At 37.7% G+C, this 19,690-nt stretch overlaps 2 protein-coding genes across 6 annotated transcripts; both read right to left on the reverse strand.

Moving 5' to 3' along the window:
* Nucleotides 1–815: 815 nt before the first annotated feature.
* LOC105700691 (membrane-associated guanylate kinase, WW and PDZ domain-containing protein 1) lies at nt 816–15,520 on the reverse strand. 4 transcript variants are annotated; one of them, XM_012426796.1, is made up of 12 exons: nt 15,167–15,520; nt 13,659–13,737; nt 13,365–13,584; nt 12,849–13,252; nt 12,425–12,613; nt 11,326–12,173; nt 11,030–11,220; nt 10,635–10,770; nt 9,627–10,166; nt 9,063–9,233; nt 8,731–8,865; nt 816–6,680 (listed from the first exon to the last, which is right to left on the reverse strand). In XM_012426796.1, the coding sequence occupies exons 2-12, from the start codon at nt 13,708–13,710 to the stop codon at nt 6,516–6,518; spliced, it is 3,051 nt and encodes a 1,016-aa protein (XP_012282219.1). In that variant the 5' UTR covers nt 13,711–13,737; nt 15,167–15,520; the 3' UTR covers nt 816–6,515. The 4 variants fall into 4 exon arrangements, with proteins under 4 accessions (XP_012282219.1, XP_012282215.1, XP_012282217.1 ...); XM_012426792.1 differs by having other exon boundaries at nt 11,030–12,173; XM_012426794.1 differs by lacking the exon at nt 15,167–15,520 and adding an exon at nt 14,773–15,142 and having other exon boundaries at nt 11,030–12,173.
* Nucleotides 15,521–16,651: 1,131 nt separating this feature from the next.
* On the reverse strand, nt 16,652–19,402 carry LOC105700709 (three-prime repair exonuclease 1). 2 transcript variants are annotated; one of them, XM_012426837.2, is made up of 4 exons: nt 18,896–19,338; nt 18,618–18,784; nt 18,401–18,533; nt 16,655–18,010 (listed from the first exon to the last, which is right to left on the reverse strand). In XM_012426837.2, the coding sequence occupies exons 1-4, from the start codon at nt 19,101–19,103 to the stop codon at nt 17,871–17,873; spliced, it is 648 nt and encodes a 215-aa protein (XP_012282260.1). In that variant the 5' UTR covers nt 19,104–19,338; the 3' UTR covers nt 16,655–17,870. The 2 variants fall into 2 exon arrangements, with proteins under 2 accessions (XP_012282259.1, XP_012282260.1); XM_012426836.2 differs by having other exon boundaries at nt 16,652–18,533; nt 18,896–19,402.
* Nucleotides 19,403–19,690: the final 288 nt, after the last annotated feature.

Raw genomic sequence — 19,690 nt, forward strand, 5'->3', positions numbered from 1 at the left:
CGGAATTCTTTAATAAGTAACGAGAAAATGATTGAAAAATGATGGCATTTTACGCACTGTCAATCACACGTCGACGGTTAATCGTTTTAGTGTGAACCAATAATGTGACCGCCTTTTTGCCATGCAGCGTCGCTTCTTCCGGGAATGCACTTACGCATTACGTTTCTCTTTATTACAGACACACATTTAAGAAAGAAAGCCGTACACGCAGAAAAATATTCGGTCGAATCGATACAATTTTTGTTGATTCAGCCATAGAATACAAATATTGGACAACGCAGTTGACACGACAAAATTCATTGATTAATAACTTTCGGCCGGTTACATCAAATATTGCGGTAGACCACGCCAAATATTTAAGTCCCTTGGTACATTTACCCAAAATGTTTTCTAAAATGACCAAAACGATTTAACCGAAACACTTTAGTGAACTAAAATTCAGTTCACTCGACCAAAACGCGTTTTTCGAAACGAATCAAATTTTTTCCTGCGTGTACAGAAAAAGAAGAGCACGAAGAAAGGGTAAAATAAATTCAATAAATTTTCAGACATTGGTTTTCCTTTCACTTCTTTGACGGTAATAATCGCACGTTCAATGACTACTATTTTTTCGCATTAGATTTAGATTAGATTAGATATAATACATAAGACAAATATATTGTTCTACTAGGGCTGTGGCGTTAGGTAAAGCACCTCTGCAAGTTAACGTAAGTTCTAAACATTATTTAACACGTTCCGTCGTATTTTATTTAAGGCAGACATTCACCTAGAGGGAAATAAAATGAGAAAACAGCCCACGATGATTGCCGGCAGCCTGCGCATTTCAAATAATATTTATTGTTTCAATATATTTATAACAACAATACATTAAGTAGTATATAATATACTCGATGTAACAATGAAATTCCTTTTCTTTCGTATCCATCCTCTACATGTCGTCATTCCCGAAGAATCGTCGCTCTTACGCGCCTGGATTTTGTAGGAGAGTGCGAAGGATTGACAAATGTAAATTACACGTAAATTACAATAAATATAAAAAGTTAAAAGCTCTCACGAGATCGGCGCATAGGGTGAGTCGCGCTGTTTTTCAGTAATCGAGGATGAGATAAGAAGAGAACACGTATTCCTAATATTACAACACCTAATCAGCGAAACTTTGGGAACCAACTTGACTTTTTCTCGTCGCAGCGGCTCGCAAAGAAACGCTCCTCCGATTGTCAATTCGGAACAGAAAGACACGATATGAGCGAACAAACGAGCGAAAGGTCGGTGCAACCATTCGTGACAAAACTGCACTTCGCTCATTAAATTGCCTCCATAAATTCATATTCATAATCGCCCTCCTGACACGAACGAATAATGGCCCAGTTAGATGAGATTGCGCATTGATTCGGACAAAATTTCAACAACTTTCTTCTTATGATCTACAAAAACACGATTCGGGATGAAAAACATTTAACCATAGCGTTGTTAGAAATTCACACAACGTTCAGATGTAAATATGTATCTGGCGCGAAACTCTACCGAGTTCCCGGATGAATATATTTCTTAGGAACGTCTATCGCCACCAATATGAAACTTCCAAAAGTTATTAAATGCGACACGTACTACACTCAAAAAAGTACCGATCGAATGATTTCTAGTTGTCATGAGAAAGTTAGATTAATGTGATTTTAAAAACTCGGATTACTGAAATCTGGTTCTATGGTTATCTTAATCAAATTCCTAAACTACCCCAGATAGAAATTCATGATCATCGTATGATGAGGAAAATCGATTTACAAACAACTTGTAGACCATTTGCTGCATAAAATGTCTGCAATATATGTACGGATATTGCACAATAAATTTGTCCCGTCATGGCTCAAATATGAGCTACAGACGCTGCAATTGTTTATCGGCAATGCGTGAGATTAATTTAGCTGTACATATGCGTACAAAGATTGAGACAATGCATGTACTTAACTTTGTTTCATATTTAATTATTTTTGGTTCGTCATTATGAACTGCAGATATGAGTTTCAAATGAGGACTCATAAGCAACACCCTCGTGACTCGTTTCATGATCTTTTATGAGACAAGTTTGACGTAAATTTTGCATAACATGTCTATCTGGGTTGCTACTGAAAAAAATGTTCAAGATGAAAAATGTCTACCGCTGGTAATAAATTTCTCCAGCTGAGGGTTTCCGAGATCTCTTGGGACGACTATGAATACGTGCACGTGACTCATATTCCCATCGCACATGCAGTACTAAGATTACCGCCTGGCCTCGTATACATAGCTCGGTAAACGGAATAAAAATGGAAAACACGAAATAGCGCTAAAATCGCGACGAGAGCATGAGTCCATAAGATGTAATGAAAATTAGTGTCGTGACGAGTCGAATACTTTACCAACTCGAGCTACTAAAATTCGAAAAAATTGCCAACTCGAATTTGGACTCGAGTCGACAACTCGCGGCGAGTCGAGTTGATGATAAATTAATTCAAATAACGATTACTTTAATAAACAAATAAGGCGCGATTGGCATCTCGAGATGCCAATTATGAAAGTTAAACCGAATTTATTCGTACCGATCGATACGAATAAACTCGCTTTCGTCTGTACCAATAACTCGAGTTGCAATAAAAATGACTCGAGTTTGAGTTACCAAGTACTCGATTCGTCACATCATTAATTAAAATTGATCGGCGTAAGTGTCGAGGTGCACCCGGCAGTATTGCTCTTAGGCTTAATCTAAAGGTCTTTGTAAATCTATATGCTTATTTACAATTACACCGAAGCCTTACCGTTCCGTTACCTCAATATACAATTCTTATAATAAACTTATAAAAAATAAACGCGATAATCACGCTGTGGGAGAAATACGATTCCTCGAATTCCGCTCGTCCTTTCGAGCGAGTACATGTATGTATACATTTTTAATAACCTACGAACTATGTCAGATCGGACATATTGAACAATTCCTTTTTTTTCTCTCTTTTCAAGACGCCTTCACATCCTGTACCCAGCCAGGAAGAGATATCCGGAATTCTTCCCGAATATTCGGAAGAATGTAGCACCCGAAGGTCCTCAGGAATTTCAGATAATAATTTTAAGAATTTTACAATCACCGTGACCCTTCGTTAATATTTTATTTCAATTTGTTCACACTGTAAATACCGTTTGGTAGCGTAAGTGGGTGCAATATGGATACAGTAGGCAAGAGTGAATTATCCGAAGAACTTCGAAACAGTTACACCGAGAACGGAGGTATGTGAACTCGTGAGAACGGCGATGCGAACAAATCATTCGCTGATATTTTTCCGAACGTACAAGACGATGGACGTTCACACGAAAATATACATTTTCTTTGTTAAAGAGAGATAGACAATATACCGTACATTTTCCCAGATAGAAATGCATGATCATATGATGAGGAAAATCGATTTACAAACAATTTGCAGACCATTTGCTGCATGAAATGTCTGCAATATATGTACGCATATTGCACAACAAATTTGAAGAAAAATTTCCGGTAAATTTGTCATAAATGGTTGTATCAATATATTTACTGCATACTTAAGTCATATGCCACTTATGCCATAAATGGTTTCACTTTAATAATAAAAAAACTGAATTATTACAATAATATTATTTTTTTTTCTAGCCCTTGATGTTATCATATTCATATTGCTCGCACTTCCGGTACATGAATGAACGATGATGTTTTAAAACATTCCTTTGTCAAATCATTCAAATCTTGCGCGGCTTGCGATATATAAATATCTACACGTTCGGAAAATTTCCAGAATATCGTTTTGCTGTCTGGGTAGAAATAACAAAATTCGGGAAGATTGCCTCCCAATATTCGTTTAGAGGTATAACTCTTTTTTAAAGTGCATTTTACCCGAAGAATTGTTCCATTTCCTACTAACCCTAACGGTAAAAAAATATAGCTCGTCTTCGGAACAAGCATTGTTCGCGAATATACATTAATATCGTACACAAAAATTGGGAAGAAATTGCCCCTTAATCCTCTTCATCAATTACTACGTCAGCGAAAGTAGCTGAAATATGCGAGCAAGGAAAGTCTTATTGCCCAGAAAAGTACCTGCTAGAGCAACGTATTAAGGCAGATCATTTAAAATGGTGCAAAAAGCTGCTTTACCAATTAAATTTTGCTTTTAATCAAATCCATGATTTCTGATGACATCTTCCGTTTACGTAGATCAACTAATCAAATTATAATCCGAGATTTAATGTCCTCGGATACGCCATCCTTTCAGCTCTTTCGTTCGTTTCTAACTCAGAATATTCCGAAATGTCGGACCTTTCGTTATATTTCTTCTTTAACTCTCGTCATATTGATATTTTCTAATTTGCGCAGTTACATGATCACAAATTACTGAAGCAAGAAAAAACCGGAAAAAAATATCCCATTCGTTCTTTCGTCTATCATTGGACATTTGCAAGATTCCTTTAATTTGTTATAATTCCTCTTTTCGTGACGTACACTTCATTTTCTTAATTTATTACAGAACAATGACACGGTGAGATTCTCTGCCATGAGATTTACACAATGAGTGCACTTTTTGTGTCATGGTTAGTTATTATATCTTGTTTAAAATATCCAAAGATAACGAGTACCGCGAATAGAGCACTTTTTTCAAATAGTGTAATCTCGTCAGTTTGACTTTATACAGCGCTTTGCGGTGTAAAAATAAATGCATAAAAAAATGCAATGTAAAAGAAAAGTGGTCAAAGTCTATCGGCACGGTATAATTTTTACATCGATTTAAACAATCTCCTTAATCAGCTTGCTAACAGTTTGGCATATATCTCGCTAAAAAAAAGTAGCTGACGGGCTGCACTTGCCGCTTCTTTGGTTGATTGGGCACTTAATTGAACTATTAATGGACACACATCCAAGTGGGCAATAAATACCTATAAAAGGGGACACTGTCATCGATCTTCGACATAATACGATCTAATAAAGAAACACGCGTTGCAAACGCGCTCTACAGTAGGTACTCGAGTCTTATGTAATATCCGTTGTAAGGCCACGCTACAAGAATCTCGAACATTTTCAAGTCTTTCGAAAGGAATGCAACTTTAAGTTTTAATTCATTATTTACGATTCTCTTCTTTTTTTTATTTTTTTATTTTTTTAACTTCGAGCTGACCACGAGTACCGCTCGAGCGCGATACTTCGGACGTTCTTTCAATTTACCGGCGAGCTGAGAGCAATTTTTTCCTGCTCGCAGCTTTGCAGAGAAAGAAAACCGGTAACTCTCAAGAGATTCCATAAGTTGGAGACTGTCACGCGAGCATTTTACTAACAGCATTTAAGAAACGATATTTCTCTACCGTCTCGCGCATTCCCTCGCGCCGCTTGCCTTTCCTCAGTCCATTGTCCACTCGTAATACATCTAATTATTCATTTTAGTCTCGGTTTTCGCATCCGAGCTCATGGACCCCCCTTTTAAATCCAGTATTCCTCTCTTTCCTGACACAGTGTCTAGCAAATTCAGTTTAATTATCTTTTAAAGCACGGGTGCTCGAGGGTCAGTAAAAGTACCTCCCTATCGTTAACCATGTTTTCGTACGTCCTAACGATAAAATTTAGAATTCACTTCTGAATCGTTTTGCAATATTATAAAGTTGTCCTCTCTACAAAAGAGAGCAACGATTCTCTGAGACATAGTGGTTGTAAGCTCGATAAAGCACTTTTCTGGTACTATCCGAAAGAAAGTAACGATGCTACGGATTGCAGCTCTTTTATTCCCGGTTCCATTAACCTCGGTCAAAAAGCTAATCCTCGGTTACGAGTTAAACGTTCCACCACATTTTAACGGCGGGTTAATTTCCATTAACCGCCGTTTAAATTAACCAGCCAAATTAGATCGTTAAGTTTCAGTTACTCGAACTTCAACCTAAAAACTGCACAAACGTGTGGAAAACATGGATTGTACTGAGGATGTATTAACATCTTATGACGAAACGGCTGAAGACGTTTTTGATTTTGTTTACAATTTCTTAATGATGGAAGTACGCTTGAAAAAATTTTATATTAATTCTTAACCGAAGAACTTTACTTCTTGAGGCTAGCGTCTGTCCTTTCTTGATAAGGGTGCATTATCTTGCTTTCTAGTCGATTGGAGTATCAGCCAATAATTCAACTTACTTCTAATGATGTATACGATTAGTTAAACACGCCCTAAATGAACGTGGTGGAACATTTACGTTTTTAACCCATGATTAACTTAGACGTTAAATTTATCCTACGATTAGGTAATCCCTGATTTAACCGAGGTTGATGGCACCGAGCATTACCCCTCGGATAGTCGAAAACGTCCACTTTTTAAATTATCACCGACAATTTAAGAGTGGTAATTGAACTTTCTCGGTAGCTGTTAATCGTCAAAGCTCTATGGTATATCGTAATCTTCGCTGATCGCTAGACACCACGTTGTACGCTTATCTTACTTATGACTTATATTAACGATTCGCCTCGAAGTCGCGATCGGCCGTTAATGACGTCTCTTTCTAGAGGAGCAGCAATTCAGCAATATTGGAAACCGTAATCTCTTAGGTTTTCTAGGGAGCGCATCTTTCTCGTCTAATTTCGAGTTCTGTCCGCGCAGAATGGCCCCATCAATCGGCCCGAAACTTATTCGGTCGAGAGTGAGATTGCTCTACAATGAATTCCAACAAGGAGATATTTGTAGTCGCTTCGAGAATGGCTCAAAAGCAGTACACTTGTCTAGTATAATAACATTAATTAGAGGAACACGCGCAAGGCACTGAGTAGTCTTAAGTTATCACACGTGTTAGAAAACGAATATATTAAAAAAAAAAAAAAACGATCGGAATTAGATTATATTAATGTACAGAGTTAGCACCAGTCTAATTTTTGTTAAAAATCAGCGAGTATCGAGGTCCTTCTAAATATTATTGTTTGTAAGGGAACTTTGATAACCGCACGATTTTCATTTTCGTGGAACCAACTGTCGTAATGCATTTTTTATGAGCGTCATTTCCTGATAACCTTTGCGGTGACAAAAACAATTATTCGAGCTCAAGTGACAAATTTAAGATATGTCGAACTGTTATAACAAATTAATTTATTATTTGGTTTGAAGTAATTTGATTTTCACTGTATTCTTCAAATCTTTACCGGAAACATCGTTCAGTAATTTACACAACTTCACAAATGTTTAAAAAAAAACACGAAAATGATAAGGCACGTTTTTGTTAAAGAATTTCGCTCTCAAGGATTATTTGTTATTGAAACAAAGAATGTGCAATACAATCTTTTTCATCTTCCTCGCGTTTTTGGCATTTCGGCGTTTCAGTATTTTCTGGTTACAAAGATTCCCTTATTGGAGACAGCAATAATTACATTTATAATTTAATCTTCGAATAGTCATAGTGTATCAAACACTATCAAAAGCTGTCTATACAAGAGCATGCTATAAACATCTCCATTACATAACTGTTGTAATAATTTAATACCGTTACAGTTATATAGTTTGCAAGTGTACTTAATTATCCTGTAATTAAATTACCAATGTAACTAAAGCTGCCTATCCCGTTACTATCAGTGCTATTTTTTCATCTCTTTAATGTTTATTCCGTCTAATTACCGAATCGACATAGAATACTACTATCCGAACGTTTTCGTCAAATCACCGGGAAGAATATAAAATTGACCGTAAAACAAGAAAAAAATATAACCGTGGACAGCAATGAAGCACAAACGACTTGGACCTGGAACTTCGAAATGTGTGTACGCTTAATAATTTAGGGTCTATGTGATACGATTAGACTGCACAGCTTCTCGCTCTGTTTTCATCCTCGAGCCTTAAGGTGATATGAAAGGCACTGAGAAATTTAATCGACGTAGATAAAATAAAATTCATCTATACCCTATTTGGTGGTAACGCCATTTTGAATACCCAAGTGGTAACATGAGCTGGCGCGTAGCGTTACCGATATTTATATTTATGTTGAAGTCTGTTACAGTCTACGTTGAGAATTATACGAAATGAGACGTTCCATGTCATTTCGGTAAAGTAATGATAAAAAGATCGATGCAAAATTACCGAAATTCGGAGGATTCATGATTTTTTATATTCTAATTGGTCAACGGCGCCATCTATGACTGTTAGCTGCAACTAAATTTTTGCTCTAAAAACATGCGTTACCCATGGGACAAGCCAGCATTCTCTTGCAATCGTTTTGAAACGATTTGACCTCTCACATATATAGGCTGGTTCTTTCATATCACCTTAATCCCTACAATTACCGTCGTCTCGGTAATATGATTGTACATAAGACACGCTCGTCCCACACCGGCGTCAGATCTTAATAACAAGCTAAAAGATTGATTAGAAATTAAAAATACGACGCTAACCTAACCGTAACGATACTCTAAGGCGATTTTTGGAGAATTGCTCGACAAAGTTTAGACTTTTACTCTCTTCTATTGTCTCTCGAAGGTCCTACCGTGTGACGGTACTCGAAGCTCTTATTAAGCTCTCTTAAGCTCGTCGAAGAAGTTACGAGATGTTTCGCTGTGTCTGAGAGAGAAAGAAAGTAGAGAACAAGAGAGGAAAAAAAATAACTGATGAGACGTTAGAGTTAGTAATGATACAAAATTACGGATGAGTGTAAGAGCGAGGTGCGGTTATTGGATTATTCGTTTTATATGTTCATGTCGTAGAGTTGTGGGGGTGCACCTACCACAGAGGGCATTTGGCATCCTCGGCGTACCAACAGACGAACGGAAGGGCCACCGTTGCGAATTATTTCTATGGCTTCCGTGTGGGTCATGTTCTTCGTATTGATGCCATTGATTTCGATTATCTGATCCCCGACCTGGAACAATTTTCAAACTAGGTCATTCAATTTTACTAAAATCGATGTCCATGTGTACATTAATAATACATATACAGCAGACTCTCCGTCAATCGGGTGCTTATTATTCGGTTTGCGGATTAACCGTACACCATGTCGACCAACATATCCGAACTGACGGCAGTCTTTAATCCTGTGATATAAAATGAAATATTTACCCTCAGTCTATTATCGATAGAAGCAGGTCCGTTCTCAGCGATCTGCAAAACGAACAAGGGCATGTTTTGGAATTCACGACCTCCACGAATACTGAAACCAAATCCACGGGTCCCTCGAGTTAATTCGACAGCATGGTATTGTCCGCCATCTCCATCCCCTGCAGTCTCATCCTGTAGAAGAAACCAAGAAGTCAGTTTCAGATACTCTAATAATTCCTCATTAAAAGTGAAACTATCCTAGGATTGAATCGTTACAATCATGAAGTAGTATACGGAGATACAACGCTATGTATTAAAATCTGCCCCCCATTAGAGGTCCAAGAATTGGAGTTCCTTCATTTTCCGCAAGTAGCGCTCGCATCGTTAGATCAGCGAAAATCTGAGATCCTGGGTCCCGATTCTAGGGTTACTTTCTGTAGAACCGACCACTGGCGTTGTTTCCTTATACTACATCATGATTACACTTCCATTCGATACGATCGGTTTTTTAGGAAACCTATACACGCGAACAGGTTGTATATGTTATTTCTGGATCGCCCAGGTAAAATTAAGACCACACGTCACCTTTTGAGACAGAGATGCGCTGCTGCAGCAATCGTCCAACGGGTAACCAATGGTGAGAGTGACCGAGTAACCGGAATCTTTGATCAAGTTGACGATGTCTTTGTGACAGACATTCGCAATGTCGACATGGTTAACCGCGAGAATGTGATCTCCGACGTTTAATCTGCCGCACCTCTCGGCTGGAGAGCCCTCTATAATTCGACCAATTGTCGAACCGGCTTTATTAACGGACGAAATGATAACGAAGCCGAAGCCTTCGTTCTCCATTCTCGTGACCGTTACATCGTAGGGGTACTGAATATTGAGCTGTCTGCTGTAGGGCGTTGAGAGGTTTTCCTGGAGATGTTCTTGAGTGTTGATACGTCGGCGAATTCCTAACGTGACCCTGCCGTTTTGCGCTGCCGCTATCATTAACTGGACCACGTGATGGTGGGATGAGTTCATCACACTTTCTCCATCGACGGACATTATCAGATCACCTGTGTTTAGTCTGTTATCTAGATCTGCAGCGCCACCCGGCACGATGTGTCCAACGGAAACCTGTCAATTGATAAATTCTATCATCTATTATCTATCGATATTTTCAAACGAAGCGTAACTTTACATACTCTTCTGGTTTTTAGTTAACTTTTATAATTAATCTGTTTTGGGTACAACGGTTCTGAGTTTACTATCTTCCCATCGGATAGTTGCTTTCCCTTTTATACTTCTTCTTACCGAGACAGATTTGTATATAAACCAGAATATAAAATTAATGGTGTATTTAAAATGACTAATTCATTTTTAGAATTAAAGTCTTCATCTTATACTGTGAGTACAGCACATCAAATGTATGTATGTGACTGTAGGATATGAAGAATGTTTCATGGCAAGTATATACATGCAACACTAGGAGATAATTCCGAGTGGAAAGCGTATGTATAGCAGCAAAGGCGTTTATTACAATACAATTAGAAATAAGGCAATCTAAAAATAACTTACGATTGTGGGCACTAGTAAATAACTAACCTGGGAGCCTTCTTCGGTACCACCAACTATTCTGAAACCAAAACCTGTGTCCTGCCTCACCAGGGTAACCAAGGTTTCTATCCATTCTATGTCAGGAATCATTGGACAAACCAATTCGTTACCATATTGGGGATATCTGAAAAGATATGAAGGATACTTTTAAAATTATATCCATTATTCGTATCAATATTTGTTATTTATACTTGTACGCCGAGGCATGATACTTTCGCCCAAACGTTATTTCTCAGTACGCGAGTATAAAAGAGAATATTCTAGGTATTCTTAGGTATTTGTAATACCTGTTGCTTGACACTTTTTCTCCGTATTTGTACAGAACTAGTCTTTCTCGATATTTACTACAAGAATAATAAAATTTGTAATTATTTCCTACATACCGTGGGACAGAACTGGAGTGAGGCTGTTCGTGTTCAAAACTGGTAGTCTCTTTTCTTTTATCCCAAATCTCCCCCGTATCAACATTCTGCTCTTGACCAATGGAGTACGCCGTGTAATCTTGGTCATTGTACTGAGAATGAGGCTGAACAGCGTAAAGTTCTTTATAATAGTCGGTGTGTATGCTGCCATTCTGCTTGAGTAAGTTTTCGTGATGCGAAACATCAATTGAATACATATCATTATTGAGATTCAATTTGTCATTAGTCACCCAGTCACGCTTTTCTAGATTTCTTACCGAATCATCATCCAAATTCGTCATGGTCACAAAGTTGTCGGAAAGATTGGCTACGTTAACTTTGTAAGGATCCGAGTAATACATCGTATGATTATAATCAGGATATTTAAACCGATTGTCCAACGGATTGAGTTCATTCTCATGTTGTACTTCACTCCACGTTGATCTTGTTGGTTCAACTGGCGATTTTGATCTATTCCTCGTGTCAATTAACGGAGTTTTCGGCCGACTAGGAACCACGGTCTTAGACTGTGTACTATAAATATCGGCAGTTGGTGTTTTACTCCTAAAGAAATCTTGAGAATTCTTCTCTATCTTGTCCTTCGGCTTCGAGGTCGAACGTTGAACATGGATTAAAGCCTCCTGGTTACGGGGACATTCCTTCAAAACTTGAACCACCTCGGAGTGACACATATTTCTAACATCGACATCGTTGATGCTAACTAGAATATCTCCTTCCATTAAATTTTTACAACGCTGGCGATCCAAGATCTTCTTTACCTTCTGACCGTGGGCAGAATCTGCTATGGTAAATCCAAACCCTATAGAACCTTTGACGATAGCAATGTTAAGGAATTCTGGTTTACCGCAGATGGGAGAATCCTTACTATCGCTCAGATTATCAGTCTCGACTAACAAAATGTCAGTACTGTTAGGTCTCTTGATCGTATTAATTTTATCAGAGATACAGAGATCTGGCATGGAATTGACAGAGGCCGTGGCAAGATTTTCGCCATTTTGAAGACTATGAACTGGCAAGAATGTAGAGTCAAGGAAGTTAAACCGTCCATCGGCTTGTAGACTTGGATCCAAGTCCATGTACATCGTAGGGTCCTCTGTTAAAATATCTAAAAGGAAGTCTTCTTTTAATTCAACAAAGCAAGGTCTATCGCACTGATCTATATACTAACTGGATAGCTGATATCTATTTGTTCTATACGGAGAGGACTTCGACGAATTCAAAACACACCAGTACCACTACACGTGGGCAGCGAACTAAATAAGTAACGTGTGTGCATGGGCAAAAGTTTTAAACCGTCAATCCGTCAATCGCGGCAATGATCAATGGTCTATCGACATTATTTAATCAGAATCTCACCTGGTGCACTGACGGCTATGGTAGTGACGACTTCAGTGTTAGGATCATTTGGATCAAAAGGTAACGGATAGCCGCGGCATACCTCCAAAGTGACCGTTTCTCCGCTAACAATGGATTTGAATACATTTACCATCTCGTTATGGGTGAATCCCAGGACACAGATGTCATTGACATATACCAATACATCCCCTATAGATAGAATAATTACAGTGTACATGGAAATCCAAAAACATTACAAAATTAAAAGTATTGTGTTCTTCCGTATGACCTCCATAATCACGTGCTGCAGTTTTAAATGATTCGGTGCACCCAGTTTGGAGAAATGTTTTATAAATATTTTGACGATTTATATATACAGAATTACCCTTTCATATCACCTTAAACATTTGACAAAATGGAATAAAAAGGAAGTTGTTTTACTCACCGGTCTGCAATTTTCCATCTAACCACGCTGGTCCATTTGGCACCACACTCTTTATTTGTAGAAATTCCTCTACGGAGTCATCTCCACCAACGATAGTAAATCCAAGACCTCTTGAGCTCTTGATCAATGTCGTACGTATTCGTTGGCCTTTTAATTTATCAGGATTTCTGGTAAAATTGGGACTTTTCCTTTCAACCAAATTCTGTTGAGCCCGCTTGGCTTGTAAGACTGGGTTCTCGTACTGTGTCCGTCGATTTACATGATCGATGAAATACGTGCCATACAAAGTGTCGTCTATTTTCTCCCAACCATACGGCAATTCGTCATCAAGACATTCTTCCAGAGAACGTTTTTGAAATTTAGATAAACGGGGATCCAGCCAATGAGAAGTGCCCGTGTTGTGGCTGGAATGTTGATTAAATATTTCATTTCAAGTACTCAAGTTCAACTCAAAGTACATTTTTCCCTGTGTGTAGTACAAGAGGTTAAACACAAGATACTGCAAAAAATACGTACTCTATAAAATAAACCTCTCCAGTATCCGTGTATGCTTTTTCCCAATGTGGCGGCAAAGGACCCAGCTGATCTTCGGTGGCTTGATTTCTGTTTTGATTGTGACGATCATGGTCTCCTCTGTTCTGCTCGCTTCCTGTATTGTACAAGTACGTAGGTGGAACACGATGGCTCGTACCGTCCGATGCGTTGATCGTGGATATTTCTTTGTCCATGCTACCTCCTTAAAGGAATGTTCCATTTAGTGGTGCAATTACCACAGGCTTTGACTACTTATTTCATCACAGATCTTCGTACCGTCATTGGGATTGTCACTAGATGCGGAGTCTTCTGTCTTTGTAGCCATCATATTGAGAACTTATTGCAGTTCAGGCCCCTGAATTTTAAATATAGTGATATGCATTAAATATTGAATATACTTTAATAATTAAGGTGATACGAAAGGGTCATTCTAAATATACAACATCAGAATTTTTATAAAACTTTTCTCCAAACTGGGTACACCAAATCATTTGAAATTTCAGCTTGTCATTATGGAGACCCTAAGAAAAAACTTGGTACTCATGAAATGTTATTTTTAATAAATAATTTTTGTTATTTATCTCAGACTAGAACCAAGATTAGTTTTTTTTTAATGAAATTTCACGAACACCACGTTCTTCCTTAGGACTTTCATAATCATGTGCTGAAGTATCAAATGATTTGGTGCACCTAGTATGGAGAAAAGTTTTATAAATATTTTTACATTTTATATATATATAGAAGGAATCTTTCATATCACCTTAATAAGCAGTAATTAGATTTGAGTTAAAATTATAACACTTTACTGTATAACTATGATATAACTTTGCAATGGATATACCAATGGCACAAAATTCAATGTAAACAATAAGATTACAAACACCATACAAGTAAAAAAGAAAACATCGAGCATACAAAACATCGAACTGATTTTGAGAATTTTTAAATTTGGTTCATTTATCAACAATTGGGCTTTGCTTTAAGTTTCATAGCTTATCAGCACATTTTCTCATTAATTTAATCCGTTGTCTTGCATCAAGTTTACGAGGAACTATATTTTAATCTCGATTAGAGCAATAATTGAAGGAACCTCATCGATTACTTAACAAAAGTTTTCATGCCATCGCCCATCAGTTTTGTCACTATATTTCAATCTCGATTAGAGCAATAATCAAACGAATGCGATCGATAACTTAACAACGGTTTCTCAATACTATATTATCTCCAATCAAGGTTGACGCACTCGAAGAAGTCTGGAATTTATAATTAATTCCAGTTACTTAACGATACCCTATTCATACTTGATGCAACCAGCCCCTAACGTTTAATTAGCATAATTAGCGTACAATCCAACGTTTGACAATCATTATTCCGTCGCACGGCCGTTTACCTCGATTGACATTCCCGGGTTTCTTAAAGAAGTACGTGCGAGCGAACAGGTGTTCACGAGAGATTCCACGTTCGGGCCGAAGCGAGTCTCGTCGCAGGGGAAACGCATTCTCGCAAATGCATTCACCGGGGTCTGGTAGCCCACATATCGGGAGCCGTCAAACGAAACTTTCTATCGGCGCCCCGAGTAGATGGGCGTGTGCGAACGGGACGCCCGAGACGAGCGAAACTCCTCGGGTTTCCTTGTATTCCGGAATATGCAGGTGACGGTCCGAATGGCAGGGAAAGTCCTCCAGGGATGCGAGGAGCGCTCAAACGGGATGAAACCGGCCAGAAAGTAGGACCTCGGGAAAGCGGAGAGGAGCTAGCGAGGCTTTTCCGTCGGTTCCACTTACGTTGCGCTCGCCTCGACGTAAACCGAATTCTTGCATCGTGGGCTGCCTCGTCCAGCCTCCGGGTTAAAGATGCTCCGCCACTGAATCACTCGCGCCTCCAGGAAACCCTAGTCATCTCGACGGACTCGAGGGAATCGTACGAGTTGGTCGAGTGCCGTACGGTGGTACGCACACATCGAGCTCGCGCGATTACGGAGCTACGCAACTACACGGCCGCTACCAGAAGGACTGGCGTATGTATCTACACCTGTGAACTCCTTCGCGCGCACCAATGCGCACCAATGCGCACCGGGGCACACCAAGGCACACCGATGCAAACGGTTGCTCACCCCCTCGGGTACGAACCGCGCTGTAGAAAATATAAACGCGCCGATAAAGACGTGCTACTACCGAGGTGGGAGGTTGCCATAGAGGTTATTACACTGAGATGGGAATAGTCTACCCCAAGGTGAAACGGAAAGTGGAAGAGAGAAGGATATATCAATTTCCTAGTGAGGTCTTCTTTCTCCCGCGCGCATGCGTCATTACTATGACTACGTCTCCATCGTCCTCGAAATCCAGGATTTATCGAATCCAAACGCACTAAATCCGAGTTTAAGTGACGATCGAGACGCTCGGAATCGAATCTCTGCGTATTTTTTAATGCGATGGAGTCATGCAATTTACGGAATCCGGACCTGATAAATCTCGGATTTAGAAAGACGATGGAAACGTGGTCAATGTCTCCTCTGAAATTTAATCCTGGCTCGGCTAATCTAGAGTTAACCGAAGTTTAACTGGTTTACTGCACTAACACAAAAATGCTTAGGATAGGCTATCTTTTAAAGATAGGTGTATATCTTCACGGACTCTTTTGTAGAACTTTTTTATGCTCAATAATTTTTCTATAGACTGCTTCAGCATATAATTAACGATTTAGACGGCGTAAGCTCAGGAAGCGGTCAAACGACTGTTTTTTCATCGATTTGCTTCACTAAATTCGTCATAAACCTTCCCCTATACATTTTCTATAGAGTGGTGAAAACCGTATAAAAATTTGTCCAGTAGTTCTCGAAATTCAAACAAAGATATGCTTACCGGGGATTTTATTATATACTGTGTACAGATATTCTATAGACGGAGCGGTCACGTAAAAAATTCGAATATACACCTGAATCAAAATAAATATTATGAATTCTGATCCTTTCCTGAAGTACACCTTTCCTTCCCAGCACATGATAATTCTTTTAGAACGTGAGATGGTCCAAAATATAAAAGTCAATAATAAACTTATCTTCTTCTCTTAATGAAATGTTTTAGCGCCGTAGTAAGCAGTTTATAAAACCATAAATGCGACATACACCTATGTCGATTTTTGGCAAATAAAAATTAATCTCAGCCGTAATTTATGAATTTTCATTGTGTAGGTTGACTCCTATATATGGATAAATAGACAAATTAAACCAACAAAGGTATAAGATAAAGGTATTGAATTTGAAAAGAATATTATAAGTGCAAAACTTTTTATTCAATCTATCACAATAGTGGACTTTCTTATTCCATTTTCAATCGCATTTTCACCCAGACTCTTTACATCTACTCCTTACGTCCAAAACAGGAAGCGCATTGCCAATTACTATACATAAACATTAATCCTTTACGACCTACATTTTCAAAAAACTACAGACTAGAATAAGTATGACATATTTTCTTTTATGTACTCAACGTAACATATTTTACTCAGTATAAAGTTGCACGATTTAATCACTAGTTCTTTGATCACTAGTTATCGTTAAAAATCACGGTAAAAGATTAAAGAATTGAAGCAATGCTATATCTCTGATAAAAAATAAGACAGTTTTGCTTTCAATTTAAATTTTACTACTATTTAACATTTTTGTAACAAACTTGTATTAACACATTTTTTCTAATGGAATCAAAGGAATGAAGAAAGAAACTTTGTAGGAAAGTTAATATGCTTAGAAATGTTTTGTCTCCAACACTGAAAATATCAGTAAATGGGTGATTGAAATTGATAAATTAAATACAATTTCTTCTTTGAATAAATTACTTCTAATGTAATATATCAATGAGTTATGAACCAAGTACGAAGGAATGGTTTCACTGAAAACAGTCCACAAAAGACTTCATCGATCAAAACTCATTTAGCACATTAATTAATTTATAAATAAATTAAAAACACAAAAAAGGACATCTAAAGTTTAAAAGAGGCTGAGAACGACATTCAGTTGTTGAAAAGAAATGTTCGCAATATAAAGATTGACAATTTGAAGAAATAGAAAAAGTATCACGTACATCACATCATTCAAAGGATACAATGCTAAAGAACTTGCCATAAAAACATTACACTTCAAACAAATATAATTGATTTGCAAAATTAACAAAGTAGGTCCAAATTAACTGAATTAAATAGAAAATAATGACAGTATAATTGTTGTACATAAAGAATACTTTACAAAATTTTGAACTTTTTTAAGGTCCATACAGAATAAACATAAAAAAATAAACGCATCATTATTGTTAATTTCAATAACTTTGTTATGTATCCTTTATACACCGACTAAATCAATTTAGTCATGCTGATTGATTAGAAGGCACTAGATATGTAGTTTAGACTCTTCACATTTTTGTTAGTTTTAAAGCGTATTCACTTGCGAAAATATTAACATTTAGTTAAGTATTGTTCATTCAAATTCTTTTGGGATTAGTTCTTTTTGCTATATATTGCGAGTGGAACTGCATTCATGTCAGCCCAATGTGCAAAGGTACTTGCAAATTTACCAATGCACTTTAACATGCTTAGACAGTCCCCTTCTGCTGTATGTTGCCTTTTTGATGTGGAGCCTATAAAATGTTCATATATTGTACTTAACTTAAAGTTAGCCGGTCGATTGCTTGTTGCAGGGAAGTGTAACCGTTTTCTTGCAACGTTTACCCTTCCCATTACTTTTCTTGGCACTTTGATGCCATCTGCTTTTACAATTTGCTGTACAGGTGTACGTTCGTTAATTTCTTGGATTGAGAGTTCATTTGCTTTCTTTTGTGGTATCTCCGTGCCATTAATTTTAAGGCTCACAGATTCCATTTCTTTTACAGGAATAATCTCGGATGTACTCGATTTAATTGCGTTACTTTCACATGGATCTACATTTTCAACAATAGCAACAGTCTGATCCAGCACAAAAGAAAGCATTTCGTCTAACCCGTCATTTAATAAAAACTTAAAATCCTCACTATTTGGTGCTTCTAGAAAAGCACTGGAATTGTCCGTACATTTTGATGAAACATTCGGTTCTGAACTACTTTTATTGAAATAATGTTTAAATGCATTAAGACTGTCAATCGCTAAAACTCCTTCAGGTATTTCCTGAAAAAACACATTAGATTTTTTAACATTAACAGTGTAGGTCAGAATTTCCTAGTATTTAAAATATGAATTTTAATAATTTACCTTTCCAATACTTTGTAACTCGTGCAAAAGAATTGGGTAATCGAACTGATTCCCATTATGAGCAACCATGCAGACAGGAGGGGAAAGCGTTTGAATAAATTGTATCATAAGTTCATAAGTATTGTTCTTGAAAGGAGCTACGTTATCTAAATTATCGTTAAATATACCTGAAAGAAATAGATCTCATATAATATATATCTGAATTATTCCCATTAATATAGAGCAAGCAATATAACTAAATCAAGTCTTATGAAAGATGTTGAATTATGAATGAATACCTGTTAAAACTGAAACCTCTGGAGGGATTCTGATAATCGGATTGATTGGTATAACAAGTTTGTGCGTTACTCTTGGCGGCATTTCCTTGCTTTCGCACAGAGACTTCCGAGACACCGCGATGAGGGCTATTTCAGTAATTCTGGGCATATTTGTTCCCCGAATTAGGCCCGTTGTCTCCAAGTCAAAAAATACAAAGCTCTGAATCATGGTGCTACCTTGTGCTTCCTGCTTCTATTCTCCAGTGACATTCATTCCAATTAACTGGCTAGAATATTCCGTTATTTTCTCATGTATATATGTGTGTTATATATGCATTGTAAGTCACACATCGATAATCACCGATGACATCAGGTGATACGTTTCAAACAGTTTCAAATGACTGAATTTCTTAAAGTCACATTTATGACGGCTTTACACTTGCGCGGAAAATGTAATAATCGTGTAAGCGATTTTACGTCGGTGTGTAAAACCGGTTTAAGCCCGCTTCCCAACTCGAGTTAACCAAAGTTTAACTGATTTACCCATGGTTTTAACTTGCTGTAAAGCAGTTAAACTTCGGTTAACTCGAGTTATGGTATCAGTAGTTGGATTCGGTATACCACATTCGATAGCTACCGATATCTTTGGTCGTGTTATTCCAATGGGCTAACAATATCGATAGTTATCGAATTGGCGTACAGAACCCGAAGTACCAGGCCTAAATATACTAATTAATTCGAGTCTTATAAATCCGTCATTTAAGTGTCGGTGGAAACATAGTAAATGCATCCTGGAAGTCATCTCATCCTCTTCAA

The sequence above is a fragment of the Orussus abietinus genome, unplaced genomic scaffold, assembly GCF_000612105.2.
Source record: "Orussus abietinus isolate OABI.00-Male unplaced genomic scaffold, Oabi_2.0 scaffold139, whole genome shotgun sequence".
In the NCBI taxonomy this organism is placed as follows: Eukaryota; Metazoa; Arthropoda; class Insecta; order Hymenoptera; family Orussidae; genus Orussus; species Orussus abietinus.